Source organism: Orbicella franksi, chromosome 8 (genome assembly GCF_964199315.1).
Source record: "Orbicella franksi chromosome 8, jaOrbFran1.1, whole genome shotgun sequence".
In the NCBI taxonomy this organism is placed as follows: Eukaryota; Metazoa; Cnidaria; class Anthozoa; order Scleractinia; family Merulinidae; genus Orbicella; species Orbicella franksi.
Window position 1 is genome coordinate 7265909 of NC_138152.1, and position 24274 is coordinate 7290182.

At 38.3% G+C, this 24274-nt stretch overlaps 4 protein-coding genes and 1 pseudogene across 4 annotated transcripts; all 5 read right to left on the reverse strand.

Moving 5' to 3' along the window:
• Positions 1-1693: 1693 nt before the first annotated feature.
• LOC145495513 (melatonin receptor type 1B-like) lies at positions 1694-3662 on the reverse strand. Its single transcript, XM_081475154.1, has one exon. The coding sequence runs from the start codon at positions 2738-2740 to the stop codon at positions 1697-1699; it is 1044 nt and encodes a 347-aa protein (XP_081331280.1). The 5' UTR covers positions 2741-3662; the 3' UTR covers positions 1694-1696.
• A 2532-nt stretch (positions 3663-6194) lies between these two features.
• On the reverse strand, positions 6195-7709 carry LOC145495539 (melatonin receptor type 1B-like; annotated as a pseudogene).
• Positions 7710-9157: 1448 nt separating this feature from the next.
• On the reverse strand, positions 9158-10780 carry LOC145495512 (melatonin receptor type 1B-like). Its single transcript, XM_081475153.1, has one exon. The coding sequence runs from the start codon at positions 10670-10672 to the stop codon at positions 9626-9628; it is 1047 nt and encodes a 348-aa protein (XP_081331279.1). The 5' UTR covers positions 10673-10780; the 3' UTR covers positions 9158-9625.
• A 4135-nt stretch (positions 10781-14915) lies between these two features.
• Positions 14916-15866, reverse strand: LOC145495535 (melatonin receptor type 1B-like). The gene has a single exon (XM_081475175.1). It carries the CDS (start codon positions 15864-15866, stop codon positions 14916-14918), a length of 951 nt encoding a protein of 316 aa, XP_081331301.1.
• Positions 15867-21395: 5529 nt separating this feature from the next.
• On the reverse strand, positions 21396-22377 carry LOC145495541 (melatonin receptor type 1B-like). The gene has a single exon (XM_081475182.1). It carries the CDS (start codon positions 22314-22316, stop codon positions 21396-21398), a length of 921 nt encoding a protein of 306 aa, XP_081331308.1. The 5' UTR covers positions 22317-22377.
• Positions 22378-24274: the final 1897 nt, after the last annotated feature.

A 24274-nucleotide genomic window follows, 5' to 3' on the forward strand; every position in this document is an offset into this window, starting at 1 on the left:
ATCAGAAAGTTAGTTATAGCATGGCTTTCGATAACGTATTAGATTTGGATTTTTAATTTATTTGCGTAACTTATAGAAAGAAAGGTCTGTGTTCGAGCCCAGTCCCAGTGGCCCATCAGGCCGGCGCATATCTCCAGAGTCCGTAGCATGAAGCGACTAGGAGTATTTCTACTCCCCCCTGGATGGGGTGTTAGTCCATCGCAGGGTTATCCCCGAGCATTAAGTTCGCCGGTACCCCTTTATACACCTTGGTGGAAAGAGGCACTGTGAGAGTAGTGTCTTTCACAAGAACACAACACAATGTCTCCGGCAAGGGCTCGAAGCCGGCCGGACCGCTCGATCCGGTGTTCAGCGCGCGCCCATGCGGGCACCACTGGGTAACATGGGATTTTATTTTAGTTCAGAATGTTGAAAATAACATGAGCAATACAGTACTGAGATGTATTGAGACGCACTATTTTGAAAAATTATGATATATGATCTAAGAGAAATTTTGACTTCCTTAAACTTGTTACATAAACTACATTTAAGGTGGCCGAACACAGTTTTCAAGAGCCTATGACTAATTCACCATTACTTTTAAGCTATTTATGCTTTGGCGCCCGTTTTTTGCAAGAGTCAAGGTTAACCACAGAAAAGTTTATTCTCGCATTTTGGTTAAGGTGTGTGCTGTTGCCATGGCAACGGGGCTGGTTAAAAACAAGGCTTAAAAAATGTTTTTTGTTTATTTAAAAAGAATCCAGTAGTTAGATTTTTTTCATTTTTTGCCCACTACGAATTGACATTAAATCCCTTCTGTCAACACTGTTCTAATAAAATTTTGACATAGGCGATTTTCGTAATTCGCCGTTAATCGTTTTCACCGCAAGTTCTGTATTATTAAAAATTCCCTATGTCAAAATTCAGATTTTTTGCGATAGATCATTCACGTGGTTTCTGAACTATTTTGTTGCCAAATTTCTTGAAATTCTATTGACTGGATCGTCAGAAATCCGCAAGTTTCTGCAAAAGCAATCGGTCTCAATTTTTCGAGCAACTGCGCATGCGCTGCATTTAACTGGGTTCTTTCGGTAACAAAGAGAAAGCTGAGAATTGCTGGGTTCTTTGCGTCGTTACCTTTTCTAGCATATCTTTGTAATAAAAGACTGAAGCCATCAATAGACTGCGTTCAATAATAGAGAAAAATAGCACAGATAGTGCGAGTGTTGAGTAAAGAAAATGATCGCTCTATTGACGGCATGTTTGTTTTTGCAATCCTTGTGCGCGCGCTCAATTGCATCAGCAAAACCGCGCGCGAAAACTGTGTTCGGCCACCTTAAGCACAACTTACCTTTAACTGCATGTTGGACATCAAAATTGTATTCAAGTTTCATGATGCAGATCCACTCTATACACTACAGAAAATTTCCAAAACAGCTACAAATAACGTACTGTACCGAAGTATTAACAGTTTGGTATAGTGCTTGCACTGTCTTGGCCGCTAGCATAATGTACTTATCAAGATTTTTTCATAACAGGTGCATTAGTTTTCCTAGAAATGTAGTTTTTGTTTGTTATATAGAAATGTGTTAAGTTGGATTTTCAACTAATTTGTGTAACATGCGATTTTCTATTTTATTTTAGTGTAGGAAACGTTTGCACTTGTTACTTCTCAAACTCAATAATAATTCATCAGTTCCCGAGGCATTTTACTTGCTCATTCAGAAAGTCTTTCATTATCTTGGACTGTGTCATTCAATTGAACAAGGTTAAATTCTTTACTTTGAAAGATAATTTGTCTTGCCAGCTCTTCCACAGCGCTGTTCTTAACTTTGCGTCGGACGCTAAGAATGTTACGCAGAATAACCTTGTACTCTCGTCTGAACAGCCTATTTGTGGCGCCATATATGAAGGGGTTGATGGTACTACTCAAATAGGCTAAGAACGCGTATGTAAGGTACGCCTGTCGCGGCAAAGTGTGTTCCCCGCGCGCGGCGTCAATATTATCCATGACAGAGATAGGAAGCCAGCAACATGTGAAGCCGACCATTACTGCTGCTAAAGTCTTGGTCACTTTTGCTTCTTCCACGTTCGCTCTGAGTTGATGATGATTATTTTCATATGAAAAAACTTTATTTGATTTGGATACTGTGTAGAACACTTTGGCGTAGCAGATTGTGATTATGGTTAAGGGCGCTGCGATATAAACGCACTCTATAAAGACAGTATAAGCAATATTGCTTTCAAATGTGTACAAACACATCGCTTTGCCCGGCTGAAACTCAAATCCGCCGTTGTTGAAGAAAAATGGAGGAACAGATCCAACGAGAGCCGCGCACCAAACAGCAGCAATGTACAGCAAAGCTCTTTGTTTTTTGAACAACACCATGTACTTTTCTGGTTTGACAACGCAGAAATATCGACTTACTGCAATTAATCCCATAGTCTGAAGAGAAGCCAGTCCAAATGTCAAGGCTCCGAAACCATGAAATCGACAAAAACGCTCGCCAAATATCCACTGACCGTGGAACAGAGTTACAACTGAAAACGGCATACACCAGGTAGACATGAGAATATCGCTTACACCAAGTGCTATTACAAACATATTGGAAAGTGTACGGAGGGTTTGGTTTCTGTACACGGCGTAACAAGTTAGAAGATTGCTCAAGAGGGCCACGACATTGATAACAGCAAGCAAAACTGTTTCAGTCCAAACAAGAGGCTTGGCTCTCGTGGCAAGCGCGACAGAGAGTATTTCCATCACGCCGACCTTAAACTGATTACGGAACGGAAAATTCGAAGCTATAACATATCAGCTTATGATGTCAGCGGCTGAGTATCACACCATATTCTTTGTCATTCTATAGGATAATTGACAAGTATCTGCGCTATTGTATTGTATTAATAGAACGGGCAGTCAAGGGTTTAAACTGGGATGAACATTTTGCCCGCTAAAAGTTGTAAAAATATTGATCGGAAAGTCAGTGCTGATTAATCACGAAACAGCCTTTAGCTTCGAATATCGTGTGTACGTTCATTACTGAGATACTTTCCGCATTTGATTGAGAAAAAAGTCACGACAGATTGCAGGCACCTGTCGTATCACTTCTTCCAAACGTTACCGTTTCTAAAAGTGATCATTAATTAAATTAACTACTTATCTCCTTTTGCATCATCTCCATAGTGCCAAATAAATAGTCGCCGAAAATGTTGAAAATCATCAACATCGGGTAATTTTAATGATGCTTTACCACTTTCTTAGAACTAAACTTACAGGAAATGTAAGTAAAACAGTAATGTGATTTGTATTGTGAACTGTGGATTGAAAGTAGTCTAATATATACGAACACTGCTATTAGTGCTTACGGTTTAAATTGTTTATATCTGTCTCGGTGGGAAAGCTCTGTACTTTTGCCTCGGGTCATATAATGACGCCATTGGATATCTTATTTAACGAACACCCTTGAACATGTTTCTATGACAACGCCATAAAAATACCCCCCGACGTGTAGCTTTGTAACGGAAATAGTTATATTTTTAACAAGTAAAAACTATAGAGTCACATTATGAATAAAGATTTCTGGGATACGACATCATGTAAGCCAGATTTGTAATCTTCTCAAACTGTTTTTTTGTGTCGTAACTCTATCAACTGCTCTATTAAAAGAGGAACGCATGACTTTGTACAGTTTCTGCTCATTATTTACTGGTAATCCTTACGTCATTAACCTTTATTTTTAATTAGTGCCCGCGCAAACGAACAAAAATGATTTATGAAATATTACTTTTTTCCTAACATGTTTCTCCTCTACACGGAAAGCGTGTCTAAGCTATTTCTTTCTTCTCGGAAGCAATATTTGTTTCCGAAACAAATGTTTTGCGTGGGCGCCCATTAAACAGGATACACATGAAAGGAAATAATATTTGTCAAGCAAAGTTTCCTCTTTTGGAGGGCCTTAATTAAACCTCGAGCGATTATAACAAGTCTTACAAAAAGAGCTGTCTAAGTTTAGGCTCTAAAGGGGAACCGGAGATCAAAACATGAAAGAGCAGTGGTTACTTGCTAATCAGGCCTCTGTGAAGCTAATCTGATATGTTTAGTTATGGAGTAAAATGTCAGGGCAGATTGCTAGTGGGAACAAGGTATGAAACTGCTGGACTTTGCGATAGCCCTGGACTTGTGCTGAATTACAACTAAGTGACTGACATTTCAGTATGATGTTGAAGAGGGAACAAAAGGTGAAGAGGAAAGAACTGACATGTTTTAACTCAACATTGCCCTTTTCAGCCTTTATGATGGTGTTGAATTGTAGATAAACTGAAAAGTTTTTATTGGCCAGCAGCATTTTTAATCCTATAGATAAAGAAAAGACTAACGGTGTTTGATCTGCAATACGACAAAGATCTTTACCATATTTGCCGTTTCTTTTCTTGGCTCCATTTTCTTAAGCACGATTTTTGAAAGTGACGAAGGGTACATTACATGGATGAAGCGCCTTGCGATTACATCACAGATACTGTAAGCCCTATATTACATTTGAGGTTACAGATCTGACGGCTATTCAAAAAGTTTATTAATTTTACGGGAAATGAATGATAGAATTTTCCGCAAGTCTAAATTGGAAGGTATAAACCATCTTTCTTAGGTTCCAACTGGAAACGATTTTTATATATTTTGGAACACAGAAATGACTATATTTGGATTACCTATAATCAATGTCAGTGCATTTCAATCCTGATACGAGAAAAACTAATTAAGTGAAATTGGTCGCTCTTGCTGTTGCTAGTTTCAGTGCTTCTAATGAATTATATTTTTTTGAACTTTCTATGAATATTTCACTATGCATTCATTAATCATCGATGTCAGTTTCAAATTATATAACACTCTTTTTTTTTTTTTTTTTGCTTTCTTCAGAAAAGCTTATTTCAGGTATACTTGATTTTCTAAAGGAAAACTTTTCTCCGGTAAGAAACAACTCTCGAGCTCTGAAGCCTTCTTAACAATGTTATTCGCGTTTTGCAAACAAGCAAATATCATTTTCTTTTTTAGACAAATCGACTCGTCCCAGTTTAGATTGTTTTAATATCTTGCACTATGAGCAGGTGACAAGCTTTCGGGTAAAAATTTATAAATAACATCTATTTAGTGCCAATTTTTTTTTTTACCACCGGATTTGTAATAAATTCGGGATATAAAGAAAGGCTTTTTGTGTAAAAGATCAGAGAAGATTAAGAATATAACGAAATGACTTGAAACCATAACCTGAAGTCGAAAGATTTATTGCGACATCGTTGCTGTCATTTTGCTTTACAATTACATATGTAATGTTTTCCGTATAGAAGCATTAAGTTAAATGGGAATTGTTTCCATACAATTAAAGAGACTGTGAAAATTAGTAATTGGTGAAAGTTTTAGCTCTTTGGGTCTAATATTGAAGGAAATGTGGGCTTTCGGAAATTACAAAATTTCTCGGAAGAGAAAGCGTTAATAAGCTCATACATTCATAGGTCAATTAATCGTGTCTTTCCCTTTCAATACACTCTTTTTTTTACAGGAATATATTTGACAAGAATATCGAGGCTGAAATTTACGAGATTGTAAAAATATTTTTAAGAATAAACCCGAGGCTCAGATTTTGAGAAGAATATGGCTTTGCGTGTTGAAAATTTTAAATAGAATACAATTATATGTTTTTTACCAAACAGTATATATAAAATTCACTTTCTCTAAACGGCAAAACTACCAAAAAAACATATCTGCAAGAAGCTATGTGCGTCATTTTAGGCTGTAACGCTTGCAGCCTGGCTCCAAAATTACTTTAACACCATCCAGACACCAAATACATTCGAAACCAGAAATACGCTGTAATCTAAGAATATTCACACAAATATTTTCAGCCTAAAATCGGCCGAAAAATAAGAATATTCAGCCTCGGCTGTAAATAAATATTTTTATGAAAAAAGAGTGTATTCAGACTTGGTACTTTTGAGGCACTTAAGCTGATGAAGCAAATATTGTTAACCAAAATTGCAGTATAAAAAAGTGCAAAGTTACAATTTGCGTCCTCCTCGCTTCCCTAATGGAAACCAAATGCTCAGTAACTGTAGAATGATTGCCAGAATTTTGTTTGTCAAGAACTCATCACGAAGCAAGAACATGTGATGATGGCAACGAGTGAAATGGATTAAAATATGGACAAAGTTAAAACATTACGTAACAGTGGCAGTACACTATTTAGAACGAAATAATTATTCCGGAAATTTTAGTGAGGAATTTCCGTGCAGGAGGAACAAAGAAACGTTGAGTCTAGTTAAGGCTAATGCTGTGAAAACCAAAAGGATTGGAACTGCTGTAAACGATACAAAACTTTACATGGAATATGAATTTTGATTAGTAACGGCCAAACTGATAAATGGCACGACCCTTACAAAAGTAGTTTTTCTTAGTCCCGGAAATTTTCCAGTGGGCTGTACACAGAGAAAAAGTCATATCCATTTACGCATCGAAACCGAAATTTACTGAAAATGCTGTAAATGGTGGTTTCCTTGATTCAGTTTCCTAAATTTAATTTAACCGCTCCGCCTGTAAATGTAGAGAGATGGACTTGGGTGTGAATAAACGGGTTATAAACCCAACTTTTTGGCCCAAATGGTTTATCTGCAGATACGTTTTGGTGTACATCGGCGAGTTCGCGAAAGTTAATTAAGAAAAAAAACGTTTATATTATACTACTCTGCGCTCAAGTGGGCTTCTTGTATATCCCCTCCGAAGCTGTAATAAAGTGCGCGAAGGCCGGCTTTCGTATATGTTAATTCTGGTGATCGTTTTGGCGCCGAAGGCAAAGAATGTGACTCAAAACAGCTTTGTACTCTTGTCTGAACTGCTTATTTGTTCCCCCATATATGAAGGGCTTTATGGTGCTACTAAGGTAAATCAAGAACCCGTATGTAAGGTAAGCCTGTCGCGGAAAGGTGGATTTCCCTTGTGCGACATCGATGTAGTCCATGACAGAGATAGGAAGGCAACAACATGTAAAACCCACCATTATTGCTGCTAAAGTCTTGGTCACTTTCGCTCCTTTCACGTTCGCTCTGAGTTGCTGCAGTTTGTTTTGGAGCGAGAAAACTTGGTTTGATCGCGATACTGAGCAGAACACTTTGGCGTAGCAGATTTAAATTACCGTTAAGGGTGCTGCAATATAAACGAGCCCAAAAAACACAGCATAAGGAATGTTTCTTTAAAATGTGTACAAATACATCGCTTTACCCGGATGGAATTCAATGAAGAACGGAGGCACAGATCGAACGAGAGCTGCGCCCAAACAACAGCAATATACAGCAAAGCTCTTTGTTTTTTGAACAACACCGCGTACTTTTCCGGTTTGACAACGCAAAAATATCGACTAACTGCAATTAATCCCATAGTCTGAATAGAGGCAAATCCAAATGTCAATGCTCCGAAACCGACAAAACGACAAAAACTCTCCTCAAAAATCCAGCGGCCGCGAAACAGAGTTTCAACTGAAAATGGATATGAGAATATCGCTTACATTAAGTGCTATGACAAACATGTTGGGAAGCGTACGAAGTCTCTGGTTTCTGTACACGGCGTAACAAGTTAGAAGATTGCCAAAGAAGGCCATAATATTAATAACAGCAAACAATACTGTTTGAATCCAAACAACAGCGTCCACCGTCAGATCAAGCTCTTCAAAAAGCGATTTCTTCATGGCTTTTGACGAGCCACTTAAAGAAAATTTAAAGTTCAGATTTTTTGACCAGTATTAAACTTTTAATTTGTGAAGATGCTTTCGCTGTTGGAATTTAGAGGTATTACTGATTAGAAATTTAGCTTTCAATCTCAATTGAGTTCTAGATAATTCTACTTTTGGACCTGTCAAGCGTGGTGACGTAGCTAAGGGAGTTATTTTAACACTTGCCGAGCGATTTTACAAAGCGACAATTTTCCTGTTGATGTGGAATATTAGATATTGTTCATATTGCTAATTACAACAGTTAATATTTACAAGAAAACATAACGTACCAATACAATGAGATCTTGTTTGAAAAACTATCAAATTTCACCTTTTAATGACGAAAGTCAAGTTATGCTCAAAAAACCTTTCCGTGAAAAAAGGTTTCCCAGCAACGGCGGGCGTGCAACAATAGCTGACGGCGAAGTCGAAGTAGAAGAGCAGAAGCAGATCATAGAAAACTGAAGGGAAAAAAAGAAAGAACTGGAAGGAAAATATAGATTTAGCCAAGCCTAAAGCGGAGCTCCTGGCCCGGATATTTTAAAGCTCGATTAATAAAACCCAGAATAAGCGAGAATTTTGGTTTGAGTTTTGTAACTTTGCGGTGACGTTTTCTGTATATTGTTTGGCCATCTGTTTTTAGTTTGAATAATCTCAAACTATACCAAACAAAAGCAGTGAAAAACATTTGAATACAAGAAAAATTTATACTTTAGTTAACTTTTAATCCTGGATTAGTTTTAACCGGCTTCCAAACAACTATTTACTACAAGTTGACCTGATATGAACACGCGATCCAACCAAAAACTAACACTTGGTCAGCTGTCAACTTTAAAGAAACACGTGACCTCGATGAGCTCTAAACTTAAGCCCGCGATATGGTCACTTGATGCTGGTCAGCGGACCTTATTTTGACAGGTATCAATTGACGATAACGTTGATGTCCAATATCAAAGAAGTGCGCTATAAATCAAGGCTACATGTCTCTGTCAACCTATTAGTTGGAGTATGACCGCCATCTTGCTCGACTCCGCCGTCGTCGTCGTTGTCGTGCATACGCGCCCGCGAGCAATACCGCTAGCTAAGATAACCGTGAGAAAATCATTGCGTGGGTTTCCTTTGCTTTCCTATAAGGGTATGGTGCTCCGCTTGGTGGCCCTTCGGGCCGCCGGAGCTCCGCTACGAATATATAGAGTTTCTAACTAACTTGTACAAAGAAAGAGCCTTTTTGTGGGATGTAGCCCATGAAAACTACGTAAGTAGAGAGAAAAAAAAGTGGCTTATTGTCAAATCGATGTAACATGCTAAATTCTTCTCCAGGCTTCCTCAGAAGTTAGTCTGTTTATTATGCGCATGTCTGATCCTTTGTTTTTTGAGACAATCTGTCCTCGTGCAGCAAACCAGGGCAACAAAACACTTTTGTTTTCTTCTCTCTAGTTTAGCCACTCTGGAAACAAAACAAGAAACAGTGTTTCGCAAACGAAGTTTTCTGATCTTTTCCAGTTTAGCCAGGACTGTATTGTATTGACTTAAGGAATGGACAGTTTTCAATTAAATGTCACTCTAGCCAATCACAAAGGACACAGACAATGCAATGTATCAATCAAAACTGTGTAGTGGAATCGTCTAGGGTAGCTGAAACAAGAGCAATTAATTTTCGCCATTCAAATGCAAACCGCGTTAATGCAACAGTCAAGATTTTTAATAATCAGCACATTAGTTATCCGAGGAACGCAAATATTGTGTGTTATATAGAAATGCATTTAAGTTGGATTTTCAAGTAATTTGTGTAACACGTGATTTTTTATTTTATTTCAGTTTAGGAAGCGTTTACACTTGTTACTTCTCAGAATCATTAACACTTCATCAGTTCCGAAGGCATTTTTCCTTCCTCATTCAGAAAGTCGTTTAAGATCTTGGACTGTGACATTCAATTGAACAAGGTTCAATTCTTTACTTTGAAAGATAATTTGTCTTGCCAGCTCTTGCACGGCGCTCTTGTTATCTTTACGTCGGATGCAAAGAATGTTACGCAGAATAACCTTGTACTCTCGTCTAAATTGCTTATTCGTGGCACCATATATTAAGGGGTTGATGGTACTACTCAAATAAGCCAAGAACGCGTATGTAAGGTACGCCTGTCTCGGCAAAGTGTGTTCCCCGCGCGCGGCGTCAATGTTATCCATGACAGAGACAGGAAGCCAACAACATGTAAAACCGACCATTACTGCTGCTAAAGTCTTGGTCACTTTTGCTTCTTCCACGTTCACTCTGAGTCGATGATGATTATTTTCATGTGAGAAAACTTTATTTGACTTAGATACTTTGTAGAACACTTTGGTGTAGCAAATTGTGATTATAGTTAAGGGTGCTGCGACGTAAACGCACTCTATAAAGACAGTATAAGCAATATTGCTTTCGAATGTGTACAAGCACATCGCTTTGCCCGGCTGAAACTCAAATCCGACGTTGTTGAAGAAAAATGGAGGAACAGATCCAGCGAAAGCCACGCACCAAACAACGGCAATATACAGCAAAGCTCTTTGTTTTTTGAACAACACCGCGTACTTTTCTGGTTTGACAACGCAGAAATATCGACTAACTGCAATTAATCCCATAGTCTGAAGAGAAGCCAGTCCAAACGTGAAAGCTCCAAAACCGTGAAATTGACAAAAAATCTCGCCAAATATCCACTGACCGTGGAACAGAGTTACAATTGAAAACGGCATACACCAGGTAGACATGAGAATATCGCTTACAACAAGTGCTATAACAAACATATTGGAAAGTGTGCGGAGGGTTTGGTTTCTGTACACGGCGTAACAAGTTAGAAGATTGCTCAAGAGGGCCACAACATTGATAACAGCGAACAAAACTGTTTCAGTCCAAACAAGAGCCTTGACTCTCGTGGCAAGCTCGACAGAAAGTATTTCCTCCATGCCGGTCTCAAACCGATCACAGAGCGGAAATTTCGAAGCTATAACATATCAGCTTAGGACGTCATCGGCTGAATATCAAGCCCTATTCTTTGTCATTTCACAAGATACTTGTAAAGCATCTGCGCTATTGTAGTGTAAAAGTATTGATAGAACAAGTAGTCAAGAGTTTAAACTGGGATGGTGACTTTGCCTGCTAAAAATTGTAAAAATATTGAACAGAAAGTCAGGGAGTGCTCATTAATCATTAAACAATCTTTAGCCTCGAATATCATGAGTGTACGTTCATTATTGAGACACGTTCCGCGTTTGATCGAGAAAAAAGTCACGACACATTGTAAGCACCTGTCGTATCACTTCTTTGAAACGTTTCCGTTTCTAAAAGTGATCATTAATTAAATTAACTACTTATCTCGCTTTGCATCATCTCCATGCTACCAAGTAAGTAGTCACCGAAAATGTTGAAAATCATCAACATCGGGAAATTTTAATGATGGTTAACCACTTTCTTAGAACTAAACTTACAGGAAATGTAAGTGAAACAGTAATGTGAATTTGCATTATGAACTGTGAATTGAAAGTAGTCTAATATATACGAACACTGCTATTAGTGCTTACGGTTTAAATTGTTTATATCCGTTTTGGAGGGAAAGCTCTGTACTTTTGCCTCGGGTCGTATAGTATGACGCCATTGGATTACTTATTTTACAAACATCCTTGATAACCTACATATTTCTATGGCAACGCCATAAAAATACCCCCCAACGTGTCACTTTGTAACTGAAATGGTTCTATTTTTAACAAGTAAAAACTGTAGGGTCACAAGATGAATAAAGATTTCTGGAATACGTCATCATGTAAACAAGGTTTAATCTTCACAAACTGTTTTTTTTTTTTTTTTTTTTGTGGCGCAACTTCGTCAAATGTTCTTTGAAAAGAAGAACGCATGACTTTGTACAATTCGTGGTTACTATTACTGGCAATCGTAACATCACTAACCTTTATGCCTCCGTAAACAAGCAAAAATGTTTTTGGAAATTTTACATCTTTCTAGAATGTTTTTTCTCTACACGGAAAGCGTTTCTGTGCTACTTCTTTCTTCTTGGAAGCAATATTTGTTTCCGCCACAAATGTTTCGCGTGGGCGCCCACATAAAGGGAAATAATATTTCTCAAGCAAAGTTTTCTCTTTTGGACGGCCTTAATTTTACCTCGAGCGATTATAATAAGTCTTACAAAAAGAGCTAAGTTTAGGGTCTTAAGGGGAATCGAAACTCAAAATATAAAAGAATAGTGGCTACTTGCCTATCAGGTCTCTATGCAGCTCATCAGACATGTTTAGTTATGGAGTAAAATGTCAGGGCAGTTGCTAGTGGGCAGAACAAGGTATGAAACTGCTGGACTGCGCGATAGCCCTGAGTTTGTGCCGAATTACAACTAAACGACTGACATTTCAGTATGATATGGCAAAGTGAACAAAAGGTGTATGGCAAAAAACTGACGGGTTTTAACTCAACATTGCCCTTTTCAGCCGTTATGATGGTGTTGAATTGTAGATAAACTGAGAAGTTTTTACTGGCCAGCAGCACTTCTAATCCTATAGATAAAGAAAAGACTAAGTGTTTGATCTGCAATACGACAAACATCTTTACCTTATTCGCCGTTTCTTTTCTCGACTCCATTTTCTTAAGCACCATTTTGGAAAGTGACGAAGCTTACATTGTACATTCAGGGTTGCCTCCAGTTCAATGGATGAAGCGCCTCGCGATTACATCACAGATACCGTAAGCCCTATATTACATTAAAGGTTATGGATCTGAAGTCTATTAAAAAAGTTTCTTAAATTTTACGCGAGATGAATGATAGAATTTTCCGCAAGTCTAAACTGGAAGGTATAAATCACATTTCTTAGGTTCCAAATGGAAACAATTTTTATTTATTTTGGGAACACAGAAATGACTATATTTGGATTACTTGTAAGGTGTCAGTGTATGTCAATCCCTATAGGAGAAAAACTAATAAGTGAAATTCGTCGCTCTTGCTCTTGCCAGTTAAAGATGATTTCCAGTCCATATTCCGCACTCTCGAGAGTTTGTTTGCGTTTTTTGTTTTGTTTCATGTAAGACATCGCAAAATGTAAGCATTTCTCAAACACTTACTTGAAGGAAATTCAAAGTTTCAAAACAACCGCCATTATGGAGGCGAAGCGGTCGAAGCTTTATGCTTCGTTCTTTCTCATATCACATGATGAAACAGCTTCGCAGTTGTAAAAATCAATGAAGCTGTTGGAAAAAGAATTTGAAAGGCCTTATAGATAAGGTATGTGGTTCGTAACGGATGTTACTAAAACGGAGAATGGGGAATGGGGAATGGGGAATGGGGAATGGGGAATGGGGAATGGGGAATGGGGAGTGGGGAATGGGAAATGGGGATTGGGGAATGGGGATTGGGGAATGGGGATTGGGGAACGGGGGATCTGGAATGGGAAATGGGAAATTAAAAATGGGAAATAGATTTTTTTTTCATTAACTTTTTATAACATGGAATAAATTTTTTCAGCGGCTATTATCGATATTCACATTTTATTTTTTGCAACGTTCTGCGCCAGAATAAAATTATATGATAATGGAGAAGTCACCCTGTCTTGTTTCTTTATTATTACCGGCTGGTCGGTCCGTTTAGTGAAAAACTGTGACCGAGGTCTTGAAAATGCTGCCCTCGCCCTGCGGCCTCGGGTAGCATTTTCAAGCCTGAGGTCACAGTTTTTCACTATACGGACCGACCCTGAGCCTTTTCTTCCTGAAGCCGAAAGATTTATTGCGAAGTCGTTTCTGTCATTTTGCGTTACAATTACATGTGTAATGTGTTCCGTATAAACGCATTAAGTTAAATGCGAATTGTTTCCATACAGTTAATAGCCTGTGAATATTAGTAATTGGTGAAAGTTTCAGCTCTTTGGGTCTAATATTGAAGGAAATATGGCCTTTCGGAAATTACAAAATTTATCGGAAGAAAAAGCGTTTATGAGCTTATACATTCATAGGTCAATTAATCGTGTCTTTCCCTTTCAATACACTCTTGTTTTAGAAGGATGTATTTGAAAAGAATACTGACCGACGCTGAAATTTACGACATTTTAAAAATATTTCAAGAACAAACCCGAGGCTGAGATTTTGAAAAGAATATAACTTTCTGTGTTGAAAATTTTAAATACAATACAATAATATGTTTTTAACCAAACAGTATACATAAAATTCACTTTCTCTAAACGGCAAAACTAGCCAAAGAAAACAACGAAAACAGCACCAGCCGTATTTTCGTCGCTCATAACACTGATTTCTGCAAGATGTTATTTGCGTCACATCAGGCTTTAACGCCTGCAGGCTGGCTGCAAAATTACTTCAACACCATCCAGACACCAAATACACTTGAAAACAGAAATGTCATAAGTTTCAATCTAAGAATATTGACAAGAACATTTTCAGCCCAAAATCGGCAGAAAAAATATGAATATATTCAGCCTCGGCTGTAAAAACAATATTCTCATGAAAAGAGAGTGTATTCAGATTTGGTACTTTTGAGGCACTTGTGTTTATGAAGTAAATATTGTTAGCCAAAATTGCAGTATAAAAAAAGTGAAAAGTGCGAGTGGATTAAAATATGGACAAAGTTTAAACATTAGGTAACAGCAGCTGTTTACTATTTAGAACGAAATTTCGGAAATTTTTGCGACTAATTTCCGAGCGGAGGAACAAAGAAACGAGCCACTTTGGTTGAGGTGTGAGGCTGCGAAAGTCGGAAAGTTTGGAACTGCTGTGAACGATACAAAGTTTAAATTGAATATAATTTTGTCTTAGTAACGGCCAAACTGGTAAACGGCAAGACCCTTTCAGAAGTTGCTTTTCTCCGGAAATTTTTCCGTGGCCTGTACTTGGGGGAAAAATCATGTTTCATTTACATATCAAAACCGGAATTTCTTGAAAATGTTGTAAATGGTTGTTTCCTTAATTTAATTTCACCGCTCCACCTGTACATGTAGAAAACTGGACTAGGGTGTGAATAAGCGGGTTATAAACTCAACATTTGGCTCGAATGGTTTATCTGCAGATACATTTTACAGTACATCGGCGAGTTGGCAAAAGTTAATCAGGAAACAAACATTTATATACCTATGCTATGCGAAAAAAAAAGTGTCTTCTATAACCCCTCTGAACCTGTGATAAAGTGCTTTAAAGCTCTGCTTTATGTTAATTCTGGCTATTGTTTTGGCACCAAAAGCACAGAATCTTACTCAAAATAGTTTTGTACTCTCGCCTGAACTTCTTATTTGTTCCTCCATATATAAAGGGGTTAATGGTGCTACTAAGGTAAATCAAGAACCCGTATGTGAGGTACGCTTGTCGCGGAAAAGAGGGTTTCCCTTGTGCGACGTCGATGTAGTCCATGACAGAGATAGGAAGCCAACAACATGTGAAACCCACCATTACTGCTACTAAAGTCTTGGTAACTTTTGCTTCTTCCACGTTCGCTCTGAGTTGCTGCAAGTTGTTTTGGAGCGAGAAAACTCGGTTTGATCGCGATACAGAGGAGAACACTTTGGCGTAGCAGATTTTAATTACTGTTAAGGGTGCTGCAATATAAACGAGCCCAAGAAAGACAGCGTAGGGAATGTTTCTTTCAAATGTGTACAAACACATCGCTTTACCCGGCTGGAATTCAAATCCAGTGTTCTTGATGAAGAATGGAGGCACAGATCCAATGAGAGCTACGCACCAAACAACAGCAATGTACAGCAAAGCTCTTCGCTTGTTGAACAACACCGCGTACTTTTCCGGTTTGACAACGCAGAAATATCGACTTACTGCAATTAATCCCATAGTCTGAAGAGAAGCAAATCCAAATAACAATGCTCCAAAACCGACAAAACGACAAAAACTCTCACCAAAAATCCAGCGGCCGCGAAACAGAGTTGCAACTGAAAAAGGCATACAGAAGGTGGACATGAGAATATCGCTTACACCAAGTGCTATCACAAACATGTTGGGAAGCGTACGAAGGCTGTGGTTTCTGTACACGGCGTAACAAGTTAGAAGATTACCAAAGAAGGATACAACATTGATAACAGTTAACAAAACTGTTTCAGTCCAAACAAGGGCGTCCGTCCTCAAAGCAAGCCCTTCCGAAAGCGATTCCTTCATGGCTTTTGACGAGCCAATATTAAACTTTCAGTTTGTGAAGATGCTCTTGCTGCTGTTATTTAGAGGTATTACTGATTAGAAATTCGGTTTTCAATCTCAACTGAGCTCTAGATAATTCTGGTTTTTAACCTGTCAAGCGTGGTGACGTATGTGAGGGAGTTATTTTAACACCTGCCGAGCCCCTTTACACAGCAACAATTTTCCTGTTGATATGGAATATTAGATATTGGTGAGCTTGTTGAATATAACGCTAAATGCAATAGTTTTAAAATATTTACAAGGAAAACATAATGTACCAATACAATGGTTCTTGTTTGACAAGCTGTGAAATTTCACCTTTAAACGGCGGAAGTCAATTTAAGCTCAAGAAAACCTGTCCGTTAATAAAGGTTTCCTAGCAACGGCGAGTGTGCAACAATACACCCTATGTAAAATGAAAAGCGACTGGGCGCTACACGCGCGAAAACGAGGCTAGTTGGGCGAAGAAAAAAATGGTCACCTGATGCGAAGGGCGCCAAATTTTAAATATGCCGGCAAATTATTGTGTTCCTAACTGCACCAAAAAGATTTAAAGAACTGAAAAAGGAAAGAAAATTTCCTACTTCAAGTTTCCAGATGATGTGAAACTCAAGAAACGTTGGCTGCATGCTCAGTTCGTCGCGACCAAGGTAAGGAATTTAGTGTCAACCAAAACACGAAAATTTGCTCTCGTCACTTTAAACCTGAGGACTTTGTTAAGTCTATCGGAGGCAAGCGTATTTATGTCAGGGAAGGGGTCGTGCCATCACGTTTTTCTTGGTCACAAAGATCTCCGCTAAAGAGAAAGCCTCCTAAGAGACGAATATTTATGTCGAATACAGACACCGAGTTGTTAGTATCTCAAACAATCAGTGCAGCTGAAACCAACGCTGATAACTGCACTTCACCAGCAGCTGGCAGCTCTCCTGATCATGACGTGCAAAAGGACACGGATACGCAGGAAAACACGACAGAGGATGTCAAAGAACTTCTGAAGAGTTTGGAGCTTGACTCTCGCGTTTTTCAGTTGCGAAATTTTACTTCTCACGAGGACATCGCCTTTTACACCGGGTTTCCTCACTTAGCTACAATTATGCTGTATATGAATTTTTAAACACTGGAACGAGTGGGGAGAACACTAGGTACTGCTCATCAAAAGAGAGAAGTGTCCCAAAGTGTTTTTATGATGAGAACGAAACTGAAACCGAGGAACCAGAAGAATTTACTAACAAAGGTAGAAAAAGGAGCTTAGAAGCAAGTGAGGAGTTTTTCATTGTACTCTGCAGACTGAGAAGGGAATTTGCAGAGAAACATCTGGCTCATTTGTTTCACATCTCTCAGTCAACAGTGAGCAGGATATTCCTGTACTGGATAAATTACATGTATCTCAAATTTGGCCAGGTATCTATATGGGCAAATAAGGAGGTTGTTAGAGCTACTATGCCAGACAGCTTTAAAGACAAATACTCTTCCACCCGTGTAAAAATCGATTGCACAGAGATTAGATGTCAGATGCCTTCCAGCCTTCTGTTGAATTCCAAACTGTTCAGCTCGTGTAAGAACCACGTAACTCTGAAAGGCTTTGTTGGAATTGCTCCCAGTAGGGCTATAACTTTTATCAGTCAACTGTACAGTGGAAGTATTTCCGATCGCGAAATTGTTGAGAGAAGTGGTTTTCTGAAGTTAGAGTTTCATACAGGTGACACTGTGATGGCCGATAGAGGCTTTACAATTGAGACCTCCTCCACTTGGTGTGAACCTAAACATTCCACCTTTTCTAGGGTTGAACACCCAAATGACAGCACAAGATGTTATCAAGACCCACGAAATTGCCTCGATTAGAATACATATCGAACGAGCTATGAACAAAATCAAGAACTTCCACATTTGGGATAGTGTCGTACCACTTAGTCTATTTGTGGTAGTAAATCAAATGTGGAGTGTCTGTGCCTTTTTGTGTAACATGCACAATCCTCTTATTTCTACATAACATTTAGGCAAGGCAATAAGGCACTCTACAGAAAACAACACCATTTAATAAAAGTGTGACCCTAATGTTATGTCTCAGAAAGAGCGCAGATTTGGTAAACTAGGGCTTGGTAAACTGTCATTTGTCTTCATTCAGTCTTGTGCTAAAGAACTAAGAATAAAGAAACAAAATAAATCTTACAAAAGCTTTATCTGGTTCTATAAAGTGATTTAAATAGCAGTTCTTAAGGGCCCATTGACCGATCCTTTCGAGCCGTTGCTAAGGAAAATTTATTCTCGTATAATCTCATCATTTTTAGTTATTTCAGAGTTATTTCATGTGTTTTAGCTATCTCATGATTAGTAACAGTAGTGATGACGCCATCAGGCCACGCCTGATACTAAAAAAAACGCAAAGGCTCCCAGGCAAATTACTTTATCGGGATTTTTTTCATTGATTAAAAATTTTAATTTAAATCCTCATTACGCTATGCATAGATTTTGTTTCATTTCTAAAAGGTCAGATTTTGAGAGAATTTCAAAATATTAAAAAATTCGTAATTTTCTGAATAAAGCATGATTTTGAAAAAGGAATGCATAGCTATCTTTCCAAAGTTGGCTTTCATCGAAATCCGTCGAAAAAGGCCGCATTTAATGAAAAATCGCGTTTCCTTTAGCATTTAAAGAAACCGGAAGTGCGCCCGATATATATTGGAAGTTACCCTATCAGCGCATGCGCAATTTACACTACCAGCGCACTTCGGTAAGATCAAACAAAGCCACACGGAGTTAGTTTTTCTCTTTCTGTTGCTCTTGTTTTTCCGTCTTTTTCTTATTTTTTCTCTGCTTGTACTTGTTTTTACTTTGCATTTTGTGAAACGCAAAGAAAAACATCTAAAATGTCAGCAAATTTAGAAGTTATTAAGTTGTTTTTATTTTCCACGCTCAGGCTGACGTAAGTAACCGGAAGTGAAATTTCACCTCCATAGCAACGCGCGCGAGCGTGCGCATAGATCGGTTAATGGGCCCTTAAAGCATTCATTCATTGTGTCCCAAAACTGAGGATCAAATGTGATCCTCTCTACACTCATACCTTTGCTGGGGTAAATTACAAAATCAAATAATCAAAATTAAACTACAAAGATGATTTCCACTCCGTATTGCGCACTCTCGAGAGTTTATTTGCGTTTTTTGTTTTGTTTCATGTAAGACATCGCAACATGTAAACATTTCTCAACCACTTACATGAAGCAAATTCAAAGTTTCAAAACAACCGCCATTATGGGTATAACGCGGTCGAAGCTTTATGCTTCGTTCTTTCTCATATCACATGATGAAACAGCTTCGCAGCTGTAAAAATCAATGAAGCTGTTGGAAAAAGAATTTGAAAGGCCTCAAAGATAAGGCATGTGGTTCGTAACGAATAACATCGAGTGTGATTTACAATGTTTTTAAACATTGGGGTGCTGAGACTGCGCAGTACGGACTGGAAATCATCTTTGATTGCTATTAATGAAGTATATTTTTTGGAATATTCTATGAATATTTGACCATGCATTCATCAATCATCGATGTCAGTAACGAATTATATAATGCTTGTTTTTTGGCTTTCTTCAGAAAAGCTTATTTCAGGCATACTGGATTTTCTAAAGGAAAACTTTCCTCCGGTAAGAAACAACTCTCGAGCTCTGAAGCCTTCTTAACCATGTTATTCGCGTTTTGCAAACAAGCAAATATCATTTTCTTTATGGGAAAAATCGACCCCGACCCGTCCCAGTTTAGATTATTTTAATATCTTGCACAATGAGCAGGTGACAGGCTTGCGGGTAAAAAATTATAAATATCTATTTAGTGCCAAATTCTTTTTAACACCGGATTTGAAATAAATTCGGAATATAAAGGAAGGCTTTTTTTGTAAAAGAATAGTGAAGATTAACAATATAACGAAATGACTTGAAATCATAACCTGAAGTCGAAAGATTTATTGCGACATCGTTGCTGTCATTTTGCTTTACAATTACATATGTAATGTTTTCCGTATAGAAGCATTAAGTTAAATGCGATGTTTCCATGCAATTAAATAGCCAGTGAAAATTAGTAATTGGTGAAAGTTTCAGCTCTTTGGGTCTAATATTGAAGGAAATATGGGCTTTCGGAAATTACAAAATTTCTCGGAAGAGAAAGCGTTAATGAGCTCGTACATTCATAGGTCAATTAATCGTGTCTTTCCCTTTCAATACACTCTTTTTTTCCAAGAATATATTTGACAAGAATATCGAGGCTGAAATTTACGAGATTGTAAAAATATATTTAAGAATAAACCCGCAGCTGAGATTTTGAAAAGAATATAGCTTTGCGTGTTGAAAATTTTAAATACAATACAATTATATGTTTTTAACCAAACAGTATATATAAAATTCACTTTCTCTAAACGGCAAAACTAGCCAAAAAATGTTGCTAATAACATTTCTGCAAGAAATTATGTGCGTCATTTTAGGCCTTAACGCCTGCCGGCTGCCTCCAAAATTACTTCAACACCATCCAGACACCAAATACATTCGAAACCAGAAATGTCATACGCTATAATCTTAGAATATTGACAAGAATATTTTCAGCCTAAAATCGGCAGAAAAATAAGAATATTCAACCTCGGCTGTAAAAACAATGTTCTTATGAAGAAAAAGTGTATTCAGACTTGGTACTCTTGAGGCACTTAAGCTGATGAAGCAAATATTGTTAACCAAAATTGCAGTATAAAAAAGTGCAAAGTTACAATTTGCGTCCTCCTCGCTTCCCTAATGGAAACCAAATTCTCAGTAACGGTAGAATGGTTGCCAGAAACTTGTTTGACAAGAACTTATCATAAAGCAAGAACATGTGATGATGGCAACTAGTGAAATGGATTAACATGTGGAAAAAATTAGAACATTAGGTAACAGTGGCTGTTTACTATTTAGAACGAAATTACGGAAATTTTAGTGAGGAATCACCGTACGGGAAGAACAAAGAAACGTTGAGGATAATTAAGGCTAAGGCTGTGAAAACCAAAAGGATTTAGGCTGCTGTAAACGATACAAAACTTTACATGGAATATGAATTTTCATTAGTAACGGCCAGACTGGTAAATGGCACGCGTATGACCCTTACAAAAGTAGTTTTTCTTTGTCCCGGAAATTTTCTAGTGGGCTGTACACAGAGAAAGAGTCATATCCATTTACGCATCGAAACCGGAATTTACTGAAAATGCTGTAAATGGTAGTTTCCTTTATTCAGTTTCACCGCTCCGCCTGAAAATGTAGATAGATGGACTTGGGTGTGAATAAACGGGTTATAAACTCAACTTTTGGCCCAAATGGTTTATCTGCAGATACATTTTGGTGTACATCGGCGAGTTCGCAAAGGTTAATTAAGAAAAAAAAAAGTTTATATTATAATACTCTGCGCTCAAGTGGGTTTCTTGTACGTATATCCCCTCCGAAGCTGTAACAAAGTGCGTGAAGGCTTTGCTTTATGATAACTCTGGTGATCGTTTTGGCGCCGAAGTCAGAGAATCTGACTCAAAATAGCTTTGTACTCTCGCCTGAACTGTTTATTTGTTACTCCACATATGAAAGGGTTTATGGCGCTACTAAGGTAAATCAAGAACCCGTATGTAAGGTAAGCTTGTCGCGAAAAAGTGGATTTCCCTTGTGCGACGTCGATGTAGTCCATGACAGAGATAGGAAGCCAACAACATGTAAAACCGACCATTACTGCTGCTAAAGTCTTGGTAACTTTTGCTTCTTCCACGTTCGCTCTGAGTTGCTGCAAGTTGTTTTGAAGCGAGAAAACACGGTTTGATTGCGATACTGAGCAGAACACTTTGGCGTAGCAGATTTTAATTACTGTTAAGGGTGCTGCAATATAAATGAGCCCAAGAAAGACAGCGTAGGGAATGTTTCTTTCAAATGTATACAAGCACATGGCTTTACCCGGGTGGAATTCAAATCCAGAGTTGTTAAAGAAGAACGGAGGCACAGATCCAACGAGAGCTACGCACCAAACAACAGCAATGTACAGCAAAGCTCTTTGTTTTTTGAACAAGACCGCGTACTTTTCCGGTTTGACAACGCAGTAATATCGACTGAGTGCAATTAATCCCATAGTCTGAAGAGAAGCAAATCCAAATGTGAATGCTCCAAAACCGACAAAACGACAAAAACTCTCACCAAAAATCCAGTGGCCGCGAAAAAGAGTTACAACTGAAAAAGGCATACAGAAGATGGACATGAGAATATCGCTTACATCAAGCGCTATCACAAGCATGTTGGGAAGCGTACGAAGGCTGTGGTTTCTGTACACGGCGTAACAAGTAAGGAGATTGCCAAAGAAGGCCACAACATTGATGAGAGCTAACAAAACTGTTTCAATCCAAACAAGGGCGTCCGTCCTCAAAGCAAGCTCTTTAGAAAATGATTCCTTCATGACTTTGACGACTTACGGAAAAAAAAAACTTTAAAGTTTTGAAGCAGTATTAAACTTTCAATTTGTGTACAAACCCTCGTTGCTGTTATTATTTAAAGGTATTTATTACTGATGAGATATTTGATTCTCAGTCTCAATTCAGCTCTAGATAATTCTGGTTTCTGACCTGTCAAGCGCAGTGAGGTAGCTAATGGAGTTATTTTAACCCCTGCCGAACGGGTTTACTCAACGACAATTTTCCTGTCGATATGCAATATATTAGATATATCTGAGCGTGTTGAATATGACGCTAATTACAACAGTTAATATTTACAAGGAAACATTACGTACGAGTACAATTGTTCTTGTTTGAAAAGCTATGAAATTTCACCTTTTAGCGACGGAAGTCAATTTATGCTCAATATAGCCTGTCCATTAAAAAAGGTTTCCCAGCAACGGCAGGCGTACAACAATGGCTGACGGCGAAGTCGAAGTAGAAGAGCAGAAGCAGGTCATAGAAGGGAAAATAGGAAATGAATTAGAAGGACGAGGATACAGAGTTACTAATAAACCTGTTTGAGGACCGAGCCCATTAATGGGATGTAGTTCATGAAGACCGCATAAATAGCGACAAAAAGGAAGAGGCTTACTGTCAAATCGATGTAATATGCTAAAGTCTTCCCCAGGCTCCTTCGAAAGGCAGTCTGTCTACTATGCGCATGCCTGAGCCTTTGTTTTCTGAGACAATGTTTCTTCGTGTAGCCACTGGGGCAGTAGAATATTTGTTTTGTTCGCTCTAATTTGGCCGTAACTAGAACAAGAAACAGTGTATCTGCAACGAAGTTTCCTAATTTTTTCTAGTTTAGCCAGGCCTTTATTGAGTGACGGAATGGAGCAGTTTTCAATTAAATGTCGCTCTGGTCAATCACAAAGGACACAGACAGTAGAATAAACCAATCAAAACTCAAAGTGATTGCAAGTAGCTGACGCAAAGCATGGGAAAACGAGTGCGAACGAGATATGGTTGGTTTTAGTTTTACTTCAGGTTAGATTAAAAAGTAGGGCGAGTTTTTGAAGCTAATCGTGTAGCGTGACTTGACTTAATAGTCTTCACTCCGACCGGAGCATAGGTCCTCCGCTACAGCTTTTCAGCGGACCCAGTTTTGTGCAGTCCGTTTCTCTTGATTCCATGACATCCCCAAGTCCTCATGCTCCTGCTGTATAGTCCTACTCCATGACTTCTTCAGTCTGCCTTTCCTCCTAGCCCCCCGAGAGTTACACTCAAGAAACAGATCGGTACATTCCTTGTCTCGATTCGGATACAGTACGAGAAACAATAGCTTCGGCCTTGATGGCGGCATGGTTTGCCTACCAGTGTTTTTGTCGGGATAGGTAAAAATCGCTAGCCCTTTCAGTCCTGTGGGACCATCTGGGAAAAGTTTAGCTGTAGGGTTAGTTTCTGTAGCCACCTTTATCCACTCGACAGGTGGCTAACCCGGGGAGTTTCACATCCACCTATCAGCCTCAGGAGTCATTAGAGTGTTTCCACCCAACTTTCTACATGAGAGGATCCTTACACCACGATAAGGCATCTCCAAAGAGATTGAGACTGTGAGGTCCCTAGGTCCTTCGACTTCCGTGTAGTGGAATTGTGTAGCGTAAATGTTTTTAAATCTTATTTTATTTCACGTAGTACACTGTTAACAATTCCTTTTTTTTTTCTTATTAAATTACAGACCAAAAAATAATTTATAAGCACGCTACTAACGTTAATACTAAAACATAACGCACACGCACACTACTAGCACACGCACAAAAAACGAACGCTAATTTCAAACTTATTTCATATAGGAAAAAAATTTAGGATACACTACACACAAAAAAGAAATATATAAAAATAGTACAAAAACTCGAAAAAATAAAACAAATATGACACCTTAGCTTTCAATATTGGAACATGGAAAATAGGCCTAGCAGTA

Coding starts and splice junctions, on each gene's coding strand:
- LOC145495513 (XM_081475154.1), bottom strand. CDS start 2,740: ATGGAAATACTCTCTGTCGCGCTTGCCACGAGAGCCAAGCCTCTTGTT.
- LOC145495512 (XM_081475153.1), bottom strand. CDS start 10,672: ATGGAGGAAATACTTTCTGTCGAGCTTGCCACGAGAGTCAAGGCTCTT.
- LOC145495535 (XM_081475175.1), bottom strand. CDS start 15,866: ATGAAGGAATCGCTTTCGGAAGGGCTTGCTTTGAGGACGGACGCCCTT.
- LOC145495541 (XM_081475182.1), bottom strand. CDS start 22,316: ATGAAGGAATCATTTTCTAAAGAGCTTGCTTTGAGGACGGACGCCCTT.